At 41.3% G+C, this 20,449-nt stretch overlaps 1 protein-coding gene across 1 annotated transcript in view; it reads right to left on the reverse strand.

Annotated features, from left to right (window-relative positions):
• Window positions 1-652: 652 nt before the first annotated feature.
• dscama (Down syndrome cell adhesion molecule a) overlaps window positions 653-20,449 on the reverse strand; it is a 68,601-nt gene continuing 48,804 nt past the window's right edge. The window contains exons 10-31 of the mRNA XM_035665965.1: window positions 17,523-17,719; window positions 17,090-17,186; window positions 16,810-16,938; window positions 16,406-16,573; window positions 15,745-15,815; window positions 14,216-14,459; window positions 13,708-13,854; window positions 10,912-11,067; window positions 10,310-10,443; window positions 9,476-9,629; window positions 8,580-8,697; window positions 8,296-8,459; window positions 8,010-8,108; window positions 7,715-7,903; window positions 6,500-6,790; window positions 5,370-5,546; window positions 5,252-5,282; window positions 4,999-5,114; window positions 4,740-4,889; window positions 3,787-3,984; window positions 3,333-3,635; window positions 653-2,528 (exon numbers count right to left, since the gene is read on the reverse strand). Of these exons, the coding sequence (XP_035521858.1) occupies window positions 2,149-2,528; window positions 3,333-3,635; window positions 3,787-3,984; window positions 4,740-4,889; window positions 4,999-5,114; window positions 5,252-5,282; window positions 5,370-5,546; window positions 6,500-6,790; window positions 7,715-7,903; window positions 8,010-8,108; window positions 8,296-8,459; window positions 8,580-8,697; window positions 9,476-9,629; window positions 10,310-10,443; window positions 10,912-11,067; window positions 13,708-13,854; window positions 14,216-14,459; window positions 15,745-15,815; window positions 16,406-16,573; window positions 16,810-16,938; window positions 17,090-17,186; window positions 17,523-17,719 (3,713 nt within the window). The 3' untranslated portion in view covers window positions 653-2,148. The remainder of the gene's footprint in view (window positions 2,529-3,332; window positions 3,636-3,786; window positions 3,985-4,739; window positions 4,890-4,998; window positions 5,115-5,251; window positions 5,283-5,369; window positions 5,547-6,499; window positions 6,791-7,714; window positions 7,904-8,009; window positions 8,109-8,295; window positions 8,460-8,579; window positions 8,698-9,475; window positions 9,630-10,309; window positions 10,444-10,911; window positions 11,068-13,707; window positions 13,855-14,215; window positions 14,460-15,744; window positions 15,816-16,405; window positions 16,574-16,809; window positions 16,939-17,089; window positions 17,187-17,522; window positions 17,720-20,449) is intronic.

The following is a 20,449-nucleotide window of genomic DNA, read 5'->3' on the forward strand; positions in this document are numbered from 1 at the left end:
GCATAAAGCTGTATATGGAAAATTCAAGGACATTTAAAGTGTGTGTGACACACGTGTCACCATGGGTTCTTATGGGTTAAAGCTGTTCTTTATAAATATATATATATATATTCTTAATGACCTGTTTTCCCTTTCTCCATGAACCTTGGAAGTAGGTGAAAAAATACACACTTCCAAACAACAAAATGGCTCAGAAATATAAACTGCATTTCCATGAAGTGTTCCTGAAAGGTTTAAGTGATTTGGGATGAAAGTTCCTGGAAGAGGATGGATCTGAGAGCAACATAACTCTTTACAACACTGCCACCTGCAGGCACGGGCCCTACAGAATCACACAGAAGATGATCTGACCGGCCAACATTTAAACCTCATTGCTGAGACATTACGGACAGGAAGTCTTACTGCTGTCATGATGAAAATAAGGCGGTATTCAGGGTCTCCTGCTCAAATTAGCATCCCAAACAGCCGGAGAGTGGAGCCTCCATGCATCTGCTTCTTCTCCACACCACCATCAGTCACTCATGTCAAACCCGTGGAGGACACTTTGGGGAACAGCCATTTTATTAATCAAATTTGAACTTTGTGTTAGTTTCTCTTTATTCCAGTGCCACCACGGTGAACACTCATGTTAAAAATAAAAAGTGACATTTTTTTTTGTTAAAATGTATAATCATAATGAAGACAGGTAATCATAGAAACTAATCATAGAAACTGACATAATGACCTCACAGCATTTTGGATCAAACTCTTCTCCCTTCAGGCTAACTCAAAGAAACAGAAAGAACAGAAATGGGCCAGGGTAGACAGGAACAAAAAACAGCTTCTTACGTATATCCACATTTTTTTTTTTAGATATTTCCCATAGACATTATAGGTTTGGTTTGAAGGGGGGATTCTGCTGGATTGTCTCACGTTTTTTTTTCCCTGTAGAGGAGCATCGCTGCAGTGCAGCAACAGTAAATCTACTGAGGAGAGTGAGAGCCCTGAAGACTCTACCTAGTGCACTGAGAGTAGGGGGATCTATCTGGAGACACTTGAGTCGGGGTGTTGTGAAGTGCAAACCATTAGTTCTCTAAACCCTCCCTATTCTAGCTAACATCATTTACCACCCTGGCAAACAAGCAGTGGTAAACTACACCTGAATACATAGCTGGAGAGTGTCCGGCCCTGTAAGTATACTCACAACATAGTTATTTTTCATCATTACAGTACAGTATAGAGCAATAGTTTTCATATACTTTTCATATCTTTTTTCATATTGCACCATCAGAGAATGGGACACAGAGAAAGATCAACAGAGACTCCATTTCCTAATTAAAACGAGATATGTGCAAACATGACTAAGGACTTTATTAACCAAATCAATTCTTCCCTGTAATATCCACAAATAAAAGTGATTTCTCTTTTTATATATATATTTATAGTAATAAGAATAATAAATCTTCACATTGGATCATTTCATAGTGTGACAAAATGCTCGACTGGGCTGTCCAGCCACGATCGTAATCCTCATTGTCTTTTAATTGGTCAGTCCCCATGCATCCATAGGAAATAGATTTTTTTTTTCTTCAAAAAAAGTAACAATTTGAGAGCAGCTGAAAAGTTTGGACTGGTGTCAATTGCTTTCATTCCAAGATTTCTCCCAAGTTTCATTCAGTGTTTCAGAAGGATATTCCATAGGAAAAAAATGACTCCAAATGGTCATCTTCCACTCCAGAAAAACAAAAAAGATGTCCGGGTTCTTATGAAAACATTGTAGTAATGGTGATAATAGATCATTTGGTAATCAATAATTAATGATCATTAATAGCTGACAACTAACAATTAATAATCACTGATTAATTATAAAGAATTAACAATAATCAAGAATAAATAATGCTCCCTCATTACTCAATTAGTTTGGCAAAGCTCCGGCTGGAGTGGTTTCCGATGAGTGAATTTTTTCTCAAGTGAAACAAAGAAAAAAAAAATACAAACAAGAGATAAAAGAAAGCTCTAAAATAAATAAAAGGAGATTAGTAAAAGTGACCCTGCCCTTGGAGGGGGGGACATATATACAGAACTGCGTGGTGAAAGTCAGTTTACTGCACTTGAGTGTTAAGTCCAGTGTTAGAGTGAGTTCTAGTCCCGCCCTAGGTGCCCCCGCTGTTATACCAGCGTGTAGGACTTTGCGTAGGGGTTGCTGCTCTGTTTGAGATGTCCTCGCGAGTCCAGCAGGGACTCCTGGGAGGTGCTGAGCTTGGCGGCCTGGGCCAGCTCTGAGCCCTCTCTGTGTGGGAGTGTGGCTGCAGAGCCAGGTTGCCACTGGGCCACTGGGTCCCTGCTGGCCTGAGGGGCCTCTGTGGGCGTCGGGGGCGCCATGCGAGAGGGCCGCTTTAGTGAGCGACTCTTCTGGGGCTCCAGACAGGCCTGGCCCATGGCCGCTCTCTCCCCACTAGCTGTCCCCCTGGATGAGCCCGAGCAGGACATGCCTCGGTTTAACAGGAAGTCCATGCGCAGGTACGGAGGAAGGTGAACCAACTCGCCCCCTGCAGGACAACAGACGCACATCAGCGTTAGGTATAAGAGAAAACACATGCAGGCATCCATTCTCAACATCACCTGAACTCTCCAACTTATTTTATTATTCTAGTTATTATAAATATCAAGTTCAGTGAGCAACATTCCACCTGCAGTTGAGTCCACTGGTTTTAGAAACCTCTGTCCTCAAAAGAGTTCATCTTTTTACTCACCTTTATATGGGATGAAAATACAGCTTTGTCAGCTTATCAAAGCAATAAATCAATAGAGTTTATTCAGTATTATCACACAGACATGCAGGCTGTCTCCCTGTGTCCTTGCTCTGGCGCTGTTGGCTTCATTACACTGACAATAGTATAAAACTATTAGACTAGAACCGCATTTGCTTATTGTCTTCTGGATTTAAGTAGATTTATTTGCAAAGTAGCTTGTGACTACGTGATAAATAATGTTGGTTTTCAACACAGCAGACACAGTTTCCTACCTTAGATATGCAAGAATCTTACTGAGTTCTCATGATTATTTAGTCAGCAGTGTGAAATATTAATTGATCAATATCTTAGAAAGTTCTATTTTATGTAACTCAGATTTAATAGTTCCCTAGACTTTAACTTAACTGAGACAGTCAACTTAAATACATTTTGCAACAGTTCATCTAGATTAACTGTTGGCATTAGTTAATGGTTAGATATCAATATTAAACAAGAAGTTGAAGTTTAGGTATTAGTGTCGTCAGCGTCATAATGAGGCCAGTTGTAATAAAAGGAGAGCATGCCGTCAGGGTTCAGGCCGAAACAGATCTGTGGCCTCACCCGGTCTGTGGGCCTTGGGCACGGCCATGTTCATGACCCGGCTGACGTCCTGAGGCTTGGGCGGGGAAGCAGTGAAGCGGCAGATGCCTGATTCGGACGGTGTGCTGGAGGTCAGGCTGTCAGTGTAGTCATTAGTGCCTGCCGTCATCTGCTCTGAAGAAGTGTCAGAGATGAAGCATTCGGTGATGGTGAATTTAGCGTGGCGCAGCTGCTCTTCCATCTTGGCGTGCTCGTAGGCCCTGGCAAGCTCCTCGTAGGTGGAGGAAGCGCTCTCTGTTGACACCATACTGCTCCGCGCTCGGTCTGGACACGGGCCGGGGTTAGTGGAGCAATTAGTGTCAAGAGTTAGTGGCAGAATTGTTGAGATGTTGTCTTACTGATTTGTTGTTAGAGATGACGGGTAATGTTATACTGTTATAGTTAGGAAACAGCTGTATCCAGATGTGGTGCTTACCTGTGTCCTGAGATGGGCTGACGCTGTAGCTGTCACTTTCCTTGTCAACAGAGCCTGCGACTCTTGGTGTGGGCAGCCTCCAGTCAGTGCTGAGAGTGTGGGAGGAGACAGGGGGGTGCGGGCGGTTTAGGGTCCACTGGCTGGCGTAGCGGTTGCGAGCAGCTGGGCCGGCTTTGGCTGTGCGGCGGGCTGTAGGGTCTGAGGATGAGGAGGAAAAGGCAGGGTTTTTATGGAGGTCAGATAAAGGACATGACTAAACTTCATGAAATGGTCATGACAGCGTTAATAGTAACATTTCCCAGCATCTAATATAACTTTTACATAAACAGCAGCAGCAGCAGGTGTCAGCAGAGCTGTTCAGATGAGCAGTGTGGAGCGAAAGAGTGAGCCGAGCACTGAATGCTTAAAGGTTCCAAGTGGAGTTTCAGACCTCTAGTAGCTCAATGGACAAACAAACTGATATATGCACTGCACCAAGATAAGCAGTAATGTGCCAGCAAAGGAAGAAGACTGTAAGCTAGTAAACAATGCAGCATTTAAAATACTCTGCTTTGCAAATGCTTTCTGAGGAAGGAAATGCAGGCAATGTGTTTGTTAGAGCTCAAGGATACACACACTGTGCCTTGATGAGCAAGACAGAATGTAAACATACTGCAACTTTGTTTGTTTGCAAGAAAACTCCACAGGGCACCTTCAAGGACCAGATCACAAGAGTGTGCTGCAGTGTGAAGAGTATGCCATGTGAGTGTGGTGTGACTGGAGTTGCCTGACCTAGCTCGCAGGCTTCGCTTTAGTTCAAACAAAAAGCACATCAGTGGAGGGAAAATACATATGAACAAAAGGAAAAACTACTTGAAAAAAAAAACATTGCAGAGAAAACAGGACGCACAAACAAAACCAAATGTTCATTTTATGAGTTATGAAGTTAAAAAAAGCGTCCGTACTGGACTTACTGGTTCCTGGTCTGGCATCAGACACATCTACCAAAGGACCGGTGGCCTGGGAAAGGGACTGGTAGTGGACTGTGTGGGTGACTGTGGAAGACTTCTGTTTCTGAGTCTCCCCAAAGTCGTTATCAGTCAGTAACACAGTGGACCTGTCGTCTGTGGGACAGCAACAAAAACAAGCTTAGCACTTCAATTACCAGGTTCATTTGTTGTAAGCAAAAAACAAATGAGCACAGCTGCCTATATTTCAGCAGTACACACTTACCAACAGTCTCCATGGTGTCTCTCTCCTCGATCAGGAGCTGGGCTCTGGGGATGTCAATGTGCATGCGGAGCGTCTGTTGCTGTTTGTTAATTGGCTCTGCTGGACGTGTGTTTTTACTGAAGAGCACAAAAAAAAGAGAACTTTATTATCAAAGATTTGTTGTAATGAATGCTCCTCAAAAAGCTGTAGTGTCTTCATACTGATAAACCTGTCTTGATAATGGCTAAACAGTGAAGCTGTTAAACATTCTTACCTCATGAGCATCTCAGCCAAACTTTTTGCATCTGGAAAACAAAAAGAGAAAATTTTACTTGCTGTGGAAGACAATAGAGGCCAAAATCTGTCATGTTCAATGACCTCTCTTATCTCACCTCGGAGCCTCTTGAGCCTCTGCTCCCTCCTTCTCCTCCTAAGTACCAGCAACCCAATGAAGATTACCACGATTCCCACCAACACGCAGGAAATGGTCACCATCATCTTCAAACCTTCACCACCGCCAGAGTTTTCCTCACTGACATTGGGTGCCTTCACCAAAGGTGCGATTGTACCTGTGCAGAAGTCATGTGATATGCGTTATGACAGATGGGCTTTAAGACATGATTTGCATACAAGAGAACAATTGTCAGTGTTGTAGGAAAGCCAACAACAAAAACACTGGATTTGTGTCGTTGAACGATACCTACTGATTGACAGTTATCACACTGTGTAAAGGTTTATCAAGACCACCAGCAGCTCAAAGCCTCAGACTTTAACATTTTTCTTCCAAACCAATCACATACAGTGTTTCGCCACAAGCTGCTGCACTCTGTTAATATCAGAACTTGACCTTTTACATTATTGGTGGTAATATCAGGTTTAATATTCTGCAGAACTGTACTTAAATACCAGTGAACTTATCCTTCACATCTAAATGCTCAGTCTGATTTTTCTGTTCAACAGCTGCAGGATGTTGGTGAAGGAGGAAGTGAAGGAGTTGTGGAAGTGGTCTTCAGGACTGATCATAGCAGAATGCCACAGAGCTCCCCAGATGTATGTGAGCCTTTATCTCAAAGGGGATCATGAAATTATTACACTTGTGTGGTGGCATTCAGTAGGCTTGTGATGAAGGTGTCAGGCAGCAACACACCAAACCAGCTACAGCCACCAGAGTCAGCATAAAATGTGTTTTTTATTGCCCAATTCATCAAGAGAGCCTCAATCACCTCCAGCCTCGAGCTCTGCCATCAACAGAAAAAAAGTGATTTATTCCTCTTGCTTCAAACCACTGCAGTGAGCCAGACTCAGTATGCTACAGTTACTGGAAACTTAGGTCTTTGATCACAGATTCTCTACTTATTTAACAGTCAGAGTGTCAGTGTTCACATTATACTACATCTGGAGCAGCCGGTGAATCATACAGGTACACTTCCCTGCCAGTTTCAGCAGGCCATGACAGATATTTCAGTGACTTGAGAGAAAAGAGTGGGAAACAGTACTATTCCCCGCTATTGTTTTAACTCACTGCCATCATAGCTGAGTGTTGCAAACTTGACTCTCTTCTCAGCGTAGCCGGCGCTGTTGTAGACTTTCATCTGCAGCTCGTACCAGGTGGCCTCCTGCAGGTCGTACAGGATGTAGCTTTTGGTGAGGGAGGTGCGCTGTGCCGTGGTCCACGTGGGAGAGTCTACGGGCCGGTACTCCAAAGTGAAGGAGGTGATGGGGCATCCGCCGTTATTCCAGCCATTCAGGTTTAGCTTGACCCGAGTGGCGTTGATGCTAGTGAAGAGCTCCTGTTCTTTGGAGTACTGAGGTTCTGTACAGGGAGGGGAAAGAAAGCCTGAAAAAACCTGAAAACTACGGCAGATGTGCTCTAAGCTGATTGGAAATGCTCTAACTTTTAACAATTACAAGTAACAAGAAAAATGTAAAGATCCAACAAACAATTTTTATTATTAATTAATGTGATGACTATTTTTGATTATTTTATTTTTTTTAAAGGGCTAAAATGTTAGAAAATAATCTTGGTAGTTTTTTAATTTCAACAATCCAGAATCCCTTTTATTATTGTGATTATTTTTGTAATTTTGTAATTATTGCAAACCCTCACATTTGGAATCAAAACTGGCCTGTAGCCTGTGAATGTTAAAAATGGCTTTAACGACTAATTGTCTAATCAATTACATTATTAGGAATGGAAAAGGCAATGGTACATGGTAAATGGACCTGTAACTTGTATAGCCTTTCTAGTCTTTCCGACCACTCAAAGCGCTTTTACACTACAGGAGCAATTTGGGGTTCAGTATCTTGCTTCCAAGGATACTTCGACATGTGGCGGGAGGAGACGGGGTTCGAAGCAACGACCTTGCGATTAGTGGACGACCTGCTCGTCCTCTGAGCCACAGCTGCCCCCGCAATACATGCGTAAAGAAATTACTTTGTTATATAATAAGTAATTATGATAACAGGTGTTTTTCTATTGATTAAGCAATTACAACTATGCAGTTTTAATCACCTGACTATATGCTTACTGAGAAAAAAATAAAAATGAATCAATGGCAACAAATTAAGCTGGAAAGTGGCTTTGAAGTTTGCTTTAATTAGACATATGTATCCTTCACTGATAAAGATAATAAAATATTTTGATGGTGCAGTGACTTTAAGTTAAAACATCTCTCAAAATCTAAATGATCAGTTAAAATATTATGTGCATCTCAAAAGAAAACTTCTTTGTTTATACCTTTCCCATGGGTCTTTGCTTCAATTATCTCACTAATGCGTCCTGGCCCCACTGCATTCTGGGCTGTGAGTGTAAACTTGTACCAGGTGCCACACTTGAGGTTCTCCAGCCGATAGGAGCGCTCACTTGGACTGATGGCAAAGTTACCCCACTGCTCGCTGTTATCCTCCGAGTACTGCAGAATGTAGCCTGGAAAAGAACACATTCGGAAATTAGTGTGAATAAAAAACCCTTCTGATATTTTTGAGAAGGAAAGCAGAAAAAAGTCAAGAAAGACATGGTTGTGTTATCTGACCTCTTATGGAGCTGCCTCCGTTGTCCCCGGGGATCCAGGAGAGGGTTATAGAGGTGGTGGTTGTCTTGGTCACTGTGAGGCGAGGCTGGTCAGGTGGAACTAAAGGAAAGAAAACACACAAAGCACACAAATCATTTATTACAAAGAGAGTATATAAATGCATTGACTCCCATCCACAGGTGCAGCATGCTCCAAACATCCCGTGTGTAGGTGCTATACATTCTGATGGGCACTAGTGTAGAAGGTTGGTACAGAAATGTTTTTTTTTCCACGTTGTATTTCTTACCTTGAACCTGCAGATTGAGGACGATCTTGTCCGACCCAAAGCTGTTACTGGCCACACAAGTGTAGTTCCCAGAATCCTCTGCTTTCACTGTGCGGATAACAAGGCTGCCATTACCGTGGACGCTGCGCCGGCTGTCAATTACAACAGGTGCTGGGGTTCCATTGCTGAAACATAATTGTAAGAATTAGCGTTACCTTTTCAGTGTCACACAGCTACTGTTGGCGACTGTATACACATACTGATTGCAACACCTACTGTATGTTTTATATTTGTACTGTACTCACATCTCCTTCAACCACTTGATGGTTGGTGATGGATCACCCACTGCTTTACAAGGCAGCACAATGTCCCTCATCCAGGGGGTCGTTACTGTCCGGTTGAAGGTTAGGATCCGAGACGGAGCTGCAAAAATACAAACGTGCTTCATCAGCCCACAGAGGAGATGCAGTCACAACTAGATGAGTTGTTGTTTTCTAAATGATTTCAGAAAGACTTTTTCACATTTGTTGTTCTTTCATTTACTCTCTCTAACCCTTTAGCTCACTGAGTCAGGACTTCAGGCTTAGGGTTCACAGTTTATGGTGTTTCTCTCTCCATCTGAGCAGTGGATGGAGTAGGGAAGAGAGGACATCCATCACCTGGATCTCAGACAGGATGCAAACGTCCTAATAGGAGCTGTGGGTCCTGACTCCAGACACAATGGGGTCTATCAGCATATGCAATCAGCTTATCAGCTCTCACCAAGCATGTAGAGTGTTGACAGGGTCAAACACAGGGTTATTTCCATTCAACAGACGCTCCCCTGCTAGGATGCTAGGTATTAGCTTTTTCACATGGTGCGAGTTGTAGTGGGTGAAGAATGTTAATCCCTAACAAGGGATCCTGTTCGATTTTTAACCTACAGTATACTAATTTAAAAATGCTATTATATAAACAATTTGACCTTTTTTGAGTCCCACAATGATGCATCCTATCTTGGATATTATAGTCTGGTCACACACAAAGACCACGGTTGACCTATTTTAGAGGTTGACATAAAGCTTTACTTCTCATTGTTTGATTTACCAGTAAATCAGGTAATCTGCTTGGAGATTAAATGTGGAACACGGTATACCTATGTACTACTATTTCAGCTTTATTTTGCACTAACTATCAAACTGTAACTCCCCCCTGTACCTACCCTCAGCCATGGGTTTGACAGTGATGATTTCACTGCCGTTTCCACGGCCTGCAGCAGTGACTGCCACCACCCAGATACTGTACTGACGGTTCCTGCTCAGGTTGGGGATGCGATAGAAGAAAACATCTGGGGCCGCCTCAAACTCGCTGCTGACCTGGGTGAAGGAAGACATTCAGGACAATCATAACTACAGCTGCTACAGATCAAACATCATTCATATTTTCCAGCAACATTAAACACTGACTTAATGTCAAAGGATGAGTCTGATGATATTCTACGTTTCTTTTATTGCCATCAAATCCCATAAAAACTTCCAGGTGTGTTGCACCTCTGAACACACCCAACAATGACTCTTTGTTAGTGTCTGCTGTTTGGTGGTTGGCAGGTAGTGCACTGTGGGCTAGAAAATCAAAACAGCTAAAAAATGCTACAAAGCTCTGTAGACTACAGAGTCTGTGATTACTGTCTGTAGGTTAATTACTCTGAGTGACCCCCTTACATTACACAGAGCCTTTGCATCCAATATGAAAATATTGATTATAGCTGCTTTAAGTTGCTTTTAGAAAATGTTACTTAATTTTACTTTAGGAATGAATAGCCTCAGAGATGAGTACCACAGACAGAGTAGGGAGGTCAGACAGTATTGAGAGACAGAGAAACACATTGTAAGTTTTGGTCGTTTCATGGGATTTGTTGACAATAAGAAAAATACAGAATAACGCCCGCCTTATCCTTTAAGTAATTCACCCAATTCAAAATGCTAAATTGTTCAAAGATTTAAAAGAGGACATTACTTATGAACAATGTGTAATTTCATATTCTATAATGTGTTACCGTGGGGTGTGGGTTGGAGCAGAAAACGGTGTATTTCCTGATGATGCCGTTCACTTTGAGAGGAGGAAGCCAGGACACAAACACCACAGAGTTTGACGCAGCAGCTGCCTTCACACCTGCCGGAGGACCAGGAACTAAAAGGAGAAGATGAAGATGATCTAGTTGATATATTTCCCACATTAAGCTAATATTATTACTCAGAAGGTTTTTATGGTGCTTTTTTCACTGATTATAAAGCAAGATAAAAGATGGCCAAATGTCGTATTCTACAGGACTTTCTGCTACATGCAAGAGTTACAGCTCTCCACTTAATAAGCATATTTAAGACCCTTCCTCCTCTTCCCCTCATTTTTACCACAGGGTTTCATTCGCTGCTGCAAAATATTCTCAAAATGACAATGACATTTCTCCATTTAATGTAAAGATCAGACATATTGTAATTCTTTGGTGCCCTACAGCAGTGAGACAGCAGTGAGTCAAACTTACACTAAGTATGAGCATATCTGTAAAACAGCCTGAGTGAGACACAAGATGGCCTTGCAAGCTCAATGTGGCAGCTGCCCCTACGCCTTTTATTTGGAGAGATGACTTAATATTCCTACCGTCTTCCTTGGTGCGGGTGTAAATCTGTTCACTGCGAACGCCGTCTCCAGCTCTGGTGAAGGCCAACACCTGGATGCTGTAGTTGGTGTACTTCTCCAGTCCATCCAGTTCCAGAGAGGGCTTAGAGGTTGTCACGTTCCTGATCTCTCCGAGCTCTGATGGGAAAAAACGCAAGAGAGGAGGGAGTGGGAGAATAAAATCAGATTTAGTGAGGACACCTCAGGTCAAAGGCCTTATGCAAGTCTCTTATTGTAAATAATCCAGGAGCTGCCACTTGTCCAAACATGTGACTAATATATTATACAGCAGATCACATACATAAAAGTAGATGTCATGCCCAAGGGTGTCATAGCACAGCCTTGGATATAATGTCATATTCAATCACAAACTTTAAACAACGATGCGCCCAAGGTCTGCTGTGGTGGCAGGTCTTGACTGGCAACCTGCTACCCTCAGCTGTTAGGGTTTGAATTATTGATGTCATTACTCTCTGTCAATATCCCTTCTTAACAATGTTTTCTTCCTCCTCTCTCTCTTTTCACTTTTCCCCAGAGACCTATGAGACCAGCTGCATTTCTTCTTCTCTGGCTTCTAATGAGCAATTAAAATGCCTGGAATACCCATTGCACTTGCAGGACTGCAGAAGTTTTACTGTACAGTAAATGCATTTTATGCTTGATTGTGTATGTGTCTTTGCCTAGTGTCTTTGTATATGATACAAATGTCACCAACTGCTGTAAATTACTTCTCTGTTGTTTGTTTTACCTTTATTTTAATATCTTTATTTCCTGGTTCAGATGTGGGGTTCTAAGCCCACTTGGCTCTGTTTCATCATAAAGAAAAACAAATCCAAATAGGGAACACTGCGATGTGTGATTGACAGTAATTAGTCTAATTAGAGTTGACAGCAGGTGACTTCTCCACTTCTGTGAGGTATTGAACAGTGCAGGACTATTAAAGGTGAAATCCTAAAAATCACTGGTGATTTGATGTTTTCTTTAACTAGATATGGAAGAAATGCAATTCTAAATCAAAATTCCAGTAGCTTCAATTGATTAGTTAAGCAAAAGATATTATATTTGGTATTTGGTTCTTTGACAAAATTGTTTGAGTTTCAGATTTTCCAAGCAAAAATGCCAAACATTTGCTTGTGCATTACATTGATATGAGACAAAACAAATGCAGTATCTTATGGTTTTAAGTCACATTTATATAACACTATATACACTATACATTATAACCTACACATACATATGTGCCATTCTCAGACAGCTTCCTGCAAGCATGACATGATTTAGTGTAATATTAATAGAGCCTTGAACTGGTAGTGTTTTTTCCAACAACAACACTGGTATTCTGGTAATCTGCAATATTATTTGTTAGAAAGGGCTTATATCTCCCTCTGCTGGTCAACAACATTACATTCTCTTATACTGATGTCTGATCTCTTGTCTGGGGATATAGAATTGTCAACAGTTTAATTGCAAATCATACATGTTAAGTTTGGGCTGTTGACCATATATAAGATTTAAATGTTACTTTGAGTATTGGCCCATAGAGCTACAGACTGTTACCATGCAAACTAGTCCTGGCTGTCATGTCCTGAGCGGTCATGTTCTATAGGCAGGCCAACATGATGTGACAGTGCAGGGGTCAAAGGTAATCATGCTGTCACAACCAATCCCTCTGACACAAACCCGGCATGTGACAGTGGCATGGCATGCTGTCTCACTTCCACAGGACCATGCAGAGTGGGAGGTTACTCAGATACCCAGAATACACCTGGGTAACTATTAGCTTTTGCTTACTCATTAGGATCAATAACAATCCTTATTATGTATTTATTATAGAAACACAGCATTGCATATTTTTAGCTCATAGCTTTTTACACGCAGATTACTGAATAAATAAATAAATACTCACTCAAATCAAGACTGGACCTTAGACACTAAATAGAAACTAACAAATACTTTGATTATATCATATCAAGGTAAGTCACATGTGTGGGAACCTACAATGCTTTTATACATCTATTAGTATTAACATCATGACTGAATTGCAGATCAGAAAACCATTCAACCATTTTGGGAAAGAATTATATTATCAGTAATGTTTTATATTTTTTTTTCTTTTTGATCTAATATTTCTTTTTCTATGCAGAAGTTTCAATGATTGGCTGTTTCCTTTTTAGATAATTTATGTGACTTATGTGTTTATTACATTGGATCAAATCTTTGTTTTATTTTTAAATGTATTTTGGCCCTTTCCATATGCATGGAGTATAAGGCAATTTTATTTTTATAACACTGCTCTCATTGGTCCAGTCTGAGTGGAGTTTTCTTGTAAACAAACAAAAGTAATGTTTACATTAAATTACTCACCAAAACACACTGTGTTTATCCTTGAGCTTTTACAAACATGTTGAACTTGTGGTTTTCCCACCACTTGATCAGTGGAATTGTGTGTAATTGTGGGAGGACTGTATATACATGTGTGAATGTGTGTCCGCAGTAACAAGATAAAGAAAACAGGGATCCACCACTAATGTAAATCTCTGTACATCTCTGTTAGATCAAATTGTTGCTCCGTTAAATTGAATCTACCGGGAGCTATTAGTGCAGTGTGTGGATCTTTTATCTGGTCTTTGTGGCCCAAAAACCTCAAGAGCACTTTAATTCCTCTAAAAACACAATCAAGCAGCTTTTAATTTTTCATCAATATTTTACAAAGTGCAGATTCCAACACTATGTACATAACAATTCATGTCTTTAATAGTGTACAGATATAATGTGTACCTCCATCAGGCAGGTTGGCCCAGTAGATGACCCTAAAACCCAGCAGGTTGCCATTCAGAGCGTCTTTGGGAGGGGTCAGCCAGGAGAGAGAGATGACCTCTGGAGACGTGGCAGTGGCCTGGACGTTCTCTGGAGGTCGACTGGGCACTAGTGGGAAAGAGCCAGAAGATAGATGGTGAAAAAAGTGGACTTGCAGTAGAAACTCTAGGACTGACAACATGTGGCAACACCCTCTGATCTCCACTAGGTAGTGATATATCCTCACAAATCTCTCCATAATTAAACAGCGCTGTCTGCCTCTTTGAGAAGAAGCAAATTCACATATGTGATGTGTTGGCATTACTTCTGTCAGGACACAGCGGTAAAATTAAACATCACATCCAATATATTTGAATAATATTAGGTTTTTTTGCAATCCCTTTTTTTGTGATCTCACTGTTCACTTTTAGCAAATGTCTTTTTTATTATATAAGTTTGATATTCCAGGTTCATCTCTGTCCTGTCTTACCATCCTCCAGTGTGGTAGCAGCCACCTCTGTGGAAGAAGGCCCCGTCCCAGCACTGTTGCTGGCTTGTACCACAACTCCATATTGGGTGAACTTCTTCAGGTTGTCCAGCACCAGGCTTTCTGCATTGTCTCCTGTGGTCTCCACGCTGATCACACTGAACTGGTAGTTTCCACCAGAGCTGTACTCCCTGTAGCCTACCTGGTAGCCTCTGATGGCTCCATTCTGGAGGTGCTTCTTAGGTGCCTGGCAGAGGAACAACGAAGGTTATTTGAGACAATGGTGATGAAAGTCCCTGCTCCTTTCCACTTGAGTGCAAGTACATTTTTTTTTTACTCACTGCCTGTATCCAATATATCTTCGGATTACAAAGGTGCTTTAAATTACACCAATAACACTTAATAACAACAAAATAACATTTTTATGTTTTTGTGGTCTTTCCCTGAGTGTCTTGTCTACTCAAGATCTTCAAAATCCAGGTCAGGTACCCTCTTTTGTCTGTCACCCATGCGCAGCATCTGGCTAAAAACACATCTTAGATAATGCAATTACACATGCAGAGCTCTACATACCAAACAAAACGCAAATAAGGATGTATTCAGATCTGATACTGATAAATACAATCAATACACAGGTGTGGGGAATAATGCATGTTGTCACATGTGCAAATACTGCCCTAGTTGTGCTGAAGGAAGAATAACTTTTGTAGTGCAGTATATGAATAGTATTATAATCCTTCCTACAAGTTTTTCTTTCCCAATAACTCACTGAAAGTACCACAGTTGGCACCCAAAATGAGGCACCACATACAGCAGCCAACACAATTCTCTCCTTTAGCTGCACGTATGAGAGAAAATGTGCCCTTTTTCTGTTAAGCAGTAGCTACAGTTTCCCATGTTAAAAGAATGAGAGAGGAAGTAAAATGTGATCACAAGTCATCCTGTGATATTTAGACGCATTCTGGTGCCATGTGTGAAATAAGTATGTATCCCTTCGATCTACACACAACTTGAATAACTCTGGAAGAATGGATTCATGGTGTAAACAAGGCCACAATGTCCGTGCAAATGATCAAAATATAAACTTGTTGTCTCACCTAAACTACCAGACATGAAGGACTGATAATGACCACATACACTTTAGCTACACACATGGTTCTTTTAACTCCTTTATTTATTCAGGAACTGCCAACTGAGCATGCCGGCTGTTTTTATGCAATATCCTGCTTTACATTCATAAATAAATAAAACAAAGTCACACCTGGGAGCTGACCAGTACAGCTTCAGTCTTCTACTGCTTGCTGCTGAGCAGCTCAACTGAAGCAGTAGCAGGTTAAATGTTTAGTTCAAGACTTGTTGACATAGAGAAGAAAACAGTACTAAATTTCTTTGTGAATTTGAAACAGCAATCTTTTAGACACAAGCAAAAACTCAGCTCTATCATCCCTGATTGTATCTATCTGGACCCAGCTACATACTCACTTCATGGAAAAGTACATACATCTTTAACCCACATGGTTAGATTAACTTACTCGCCAAGTGACTCGAATGCTCTGAGAGGAGAGGGCTTCCAGCTGCACGTCTTGAGGTGGTCCATCAGGAGCTGAGATCATATCACCAACATGTACATATTATAACACTGTACACATCCAACTGTCCTAAACATCTTAAAAAGGCTTTTGCAAACCATACTGTTCTGCAAAACGCCACTAAACTGGCTGCTGAGGGTGAGGAGACATGCTCTGTGCGGGGTGGCAGACACGGTAGATGAAGGGACAGGGGGGCTAATTTGCAGAAGGGGTCCAGCCTCAGTCTATTGACCGTAGTGTGACATTTACTACTGAGGCCGCTAATTGAAAAGTTCTGCTTTTAGTGCAGGGTCAGCGTGTGTTCAATAATGCAACAGAGACAATGGTGCTGATGTCACCGGGCTGTTAATGAATTCACTCAGTTGGCCCTTTACCTCCTTCTGCCTCTTGTCTTTCACTCTCACTGTTTTTGTTTCACTGACTTCTTGGGTCATAGCAACAAATTACATTTACCCTTGTTACTCTTAATGCATATTATTTGTGTACTTGAAAACAAGAGTAAATAGCAAGTGTCTGTAACATTTGTGTATGATTAACTTCTGTGCAGACTATATAGTATATGTTCATGGGTGGGTTGAGAAAAGAAAAAACAGTTCATTCTCACCTGCTTCATCAGTGGTGATGGTGAGCTCGTTGCTGGCCTCACTCTTGCCAATTAGGTTCTTGGCGAACATGCGGATGTTGTAGGTAGAGGAAGGGTGCAGGTCGATGATGGTGGCCTGGTTGAGCTGAGGTGAGACATCTTTGGTCTTCTGAGCGGTATCCCAGGAGGCTGTGGAGGGGAGAGGGTGAGGTTTATTGGGGTTGCTGAAGTCAGGGGAGAGGTCAAATCTAGCTAAGTGCATTAGGACAAGCTATATTACATTATAGCACTGAGACAAAGTGAATGCAGAGATAATCCATCAACCAAAACACATTATTCTCTAGAAGCTTACACATTTTAACTAATGCTATAAAATAATTTTATGATCATAACATCTGATTTTAGATACGTGTCTTTTCTTTTACCTGATTTGTTCTTGCTCTCAATATCGAAGCCTGTAATTGGGCTATTGCCATCAAAACCCATAGTCCAACGCAGTGCAATGGTTCTGTCCTTCACTTCTCTGATCTCCACCTCTGGGGGGTCTGGGGGCTCTATGAGGCGCAAAGTTAACAAACAGTGTTATTTCAGTGTTACTGAACTTTAGGTAAAATAGAAATGTGTCATTATCTGCAATTGGTGTAGAGGTTGAAAGGTTCATTACAGTATTTCTTCTTTGAACAGTTGAAATGGTTGCTGTTATACCTTGCACTGTGAGCTGTATGATTCCCCTGTCTTCACCAAAAGAGTTGATGGCATGGCAAGAGAAGAAGCCAGAGTCCTCCCTCACTGTGGGCATGATCTGAAGAAATGAGATGATTTTAGAAATGAACTGATGCAAAAGAAGTGTTCCCTCCAGTTATGGTTCCCACAACTGCCTTGTGACCCATTAAAAGGTCTACCTGGCCCATCATCACAAGGCCTTAGTGTAGACATGAGTGGTGAACAGTTATTTTTCCATATCAAAATGTATCACTGGAAGGATTTTACAGTCCTGTATTTGATAAGAAAATAGTAAAGCCAGACAGAGCATAAAAACAAAACTCTGTCAAAACAGTTTGGCTTCACATAACATATAACGTGTCCAAAAGATGACCATATCTTGAATTTTACAATTCCAAGTAGCACAGCCTCCTACCTGCAGGGTGGAGATGACTTCATCGCCCACCTCCTTGACAGAAACCACGTAGCGGCTGGTCTCGGGGTTGATGATGCGTTCCTCCTTCTCCCAGCGTACCATGATGGGTTTCTCACCGTGGGCCGTGCAGCTCATCTTCTTCTCTTCACCCTGTGTGGCCAGCGTGGTGTTGGGGTATGACGTGATCATGGCAGGGACTGGTGTGGAAATAAAGTGCAGAAAAAGAGATAGATAGATATCTTGTCATTTTCTAGATGAATCACATTGCTAATTGATTGGACTTATAACTAATAGATGTATTGTTCAAAGGAACAGCAGTAGGAATTAACCATGAGACCATGTCCCTAGTTCAATTTTTTTTTATTCAGCCAGTATCTATGGAGCCCCAAAGTGGTCAATATTAAATAAATAAATTAGGCCGTATGAAATAAATGTCCATATAAGTAAAGAGAAAACTATATAAATAAACCAATAAATTGTGAAATAAATCAAAACTCAAATGGTTATTATGAAATATTTTATCATTTTGTTTTTCATAGGACCAGTTTTGAGTTCATTTTTATTTCCTAATAGCATTTTTTATTTCAAAATACCCTTTTTAAACTGGCTACTTTTATTTAATAATCATATCTTTCAGTCAGTCCCATGGCCTTGGTATCTTATCAACAGATGCTGCTAGATGTAGCCAGCTAGCTCCTGTTAGCTAGAGCAACAACAATGCCAACATAATGCTGAACCATCAACAACAGACTGCTTCGGCAAATAGTTCAAACGCAGTTACTCATCTTTTATTTAGCTTAACATGGTTAATTTATGTATAATCAAAAAACAGAATTTATATGTTCTTTTTTACATATTTTACACCATTTATTCACAAGAAATGAAACCTTCAGGACTCCTTAAGGATCAGACATTGTACTACTGTTTTGTTTATACTATTGTTTATGCTGGTTTGTGACATTGTAATTACATGACGTGTCATCTTAACAGTGTTAGTTTTATACTAAGCAAAGATTTAAGTAAAAAATAATAATAATAAAAAATTATATATATATATATATATATAGTGACTGAGTGGAAAAAACTTGCTTACAGTAGGCACACAAACTATTCCGATAATGTACAGCATCCCTTTAATTTTGTGTTGAAGGCAACAAGCAGCCTTGGTGTGCATCTTGTACTTGAGGGTCCTAAATGGTACAGTGATGCTCTAACAACACTCTGAAGACACAACACTAAACGCACACTAACGACATACATGCCTCATTACACCCACAGCAGAGTGTATAACAACCCTCTGCTCCCAGATGCTCACACACACACACCCACGTAAACACACACAAGCTCATGCATGAACATGCACAAACGTGTGTCCTCACTCTTGCACAAACACACTAAGCGTAACCACAGTGATGTGATGGGAAGTGTCAGGCAAGAGGTTGCAAACATTTAAGCCTCATCTCTTATTCACTCTGCAGCCATTTGGGGCTCGGCTATGGAAAAGAAAGCTGATTTATTTTGCATGACAAGTATGAATTTTTTGTGAGACACACTTGGAAAAATGAGCAGAAAAAAAAACTGCGCAGGCTTTATTTAAACGTTATCGTTTTAGAGCACAGCCACTTTCATTTTGCAGTGTAAGTGGCTCAGAGGCAGCACAGGGCGATCTTGTTGACACTCCTGGCAGAGAGGGATACTGAGCTAGGTGACAAAAAGAAAGAAAATTTTACAACATGACATCTTGATTTGAGATAAATGTAAAAGAAGGCACAAAAGAGTCTTTGCAACACGAGGACAGCTCAAAGATAAGGCGCATGCAATTTGAACGTCTGTGTAAGTGTGTTTGCACGTGCATCAGCTCATGTCTATGTATATGCATGTGTGTACAAACATGCGTGTGTGCAAACAGCCCAGCTGAGCCAGCCCTGAGGCGCACTTTGTGGCCCTGTAATTGTTGTGTTGATGTATTTCTTTAATATCCAGTGGAATTATGGGAACAGGACTATGGGGAGGGGTGAAGAGAGAAAAAGAAAGAAAGCAAAAGAGAGGAGGTGAAGGAGGAAAAAGGGGGTGCACTTTCTCATTAGGCATCAATTCCCCTGATAACTAATTCAGGATGATGACAGAGAACATGATGCCAGTGTGTTGCAGCCCAAAACATGTTTATTTTGATCCTAAGATTATTCCTAGAAAACTGGTGCTGCATCTGTAGCTCACATTAGTTAGAAAAATAACTACAGAAATGAAACATCAGCATTACAGATTTTGGAAAATAAGAAAAGAATAGTAGGCAGAGTGTGTAGTGTATGTTTACTGCACAGTACGACGTGTCTTTTATGTGGAGGTGAGGAGAGCCCTGTTCCTCCACAGCAACCCAGAGGGCAGTGATGATACGCTTAAGCCTGCAGGGGATTGTGGGGGATAGGCTGGCTGCTGATAGGCTACTCCCGTGAGACAAAAGCCCCCTCTCCCTCCCTTCTCCCAGGCTCCCTTTCACCTGGCCAGGTTACCATGCCAACCAGCATCGGACAGTCTCTCCTCTCCTTTCCTCTCCTCTCCTCTCACCACCGCACCTCCCTCCTCCCTCTCCTCCTTCCTCTCTCTAGTCTCTACTCTTAGGAAAAGGGCCATTTCTAGTAGCCAGGAATAGAACATGGACCTGCCATTGATTTTCACAGGAGTATGATGATGATTACACAATCACGCCCTGAATGTCGCAATGCAGGGCCAAAAAAAAAAGGTACAAATAGAAAATGTTTCTAGTGTCTGCTGGTGATGTGGAAAACAGAATTAGCCAAATGGAGGAGTCAGGAGACTTATAATAACACATAATTATAGCAGAATGGCTACTTCAGTGTGGGGCTATTCAACTGTGATCAAAGAAATAAAGCAAGTGAGACCATCTCAGAAGCTTAATGAGATGTGAG

The sequence above is a fragment of the Morone saxatilis genome, unplaced genomic scaffold (assembly GCF_004916995.1).
Source record: "Morone saxatilis isolate NCDOM2014 unplaced genomic scaffold, NCSU_SB_2.0 Contig20, whole genome shotgun sequence".
In the NCBI taxonomy this organism is placed as follows: Eukaryota; Metazoa; Chordata; class Actinopteri; family Moronidae; genus Morone; species Morone saxatilis.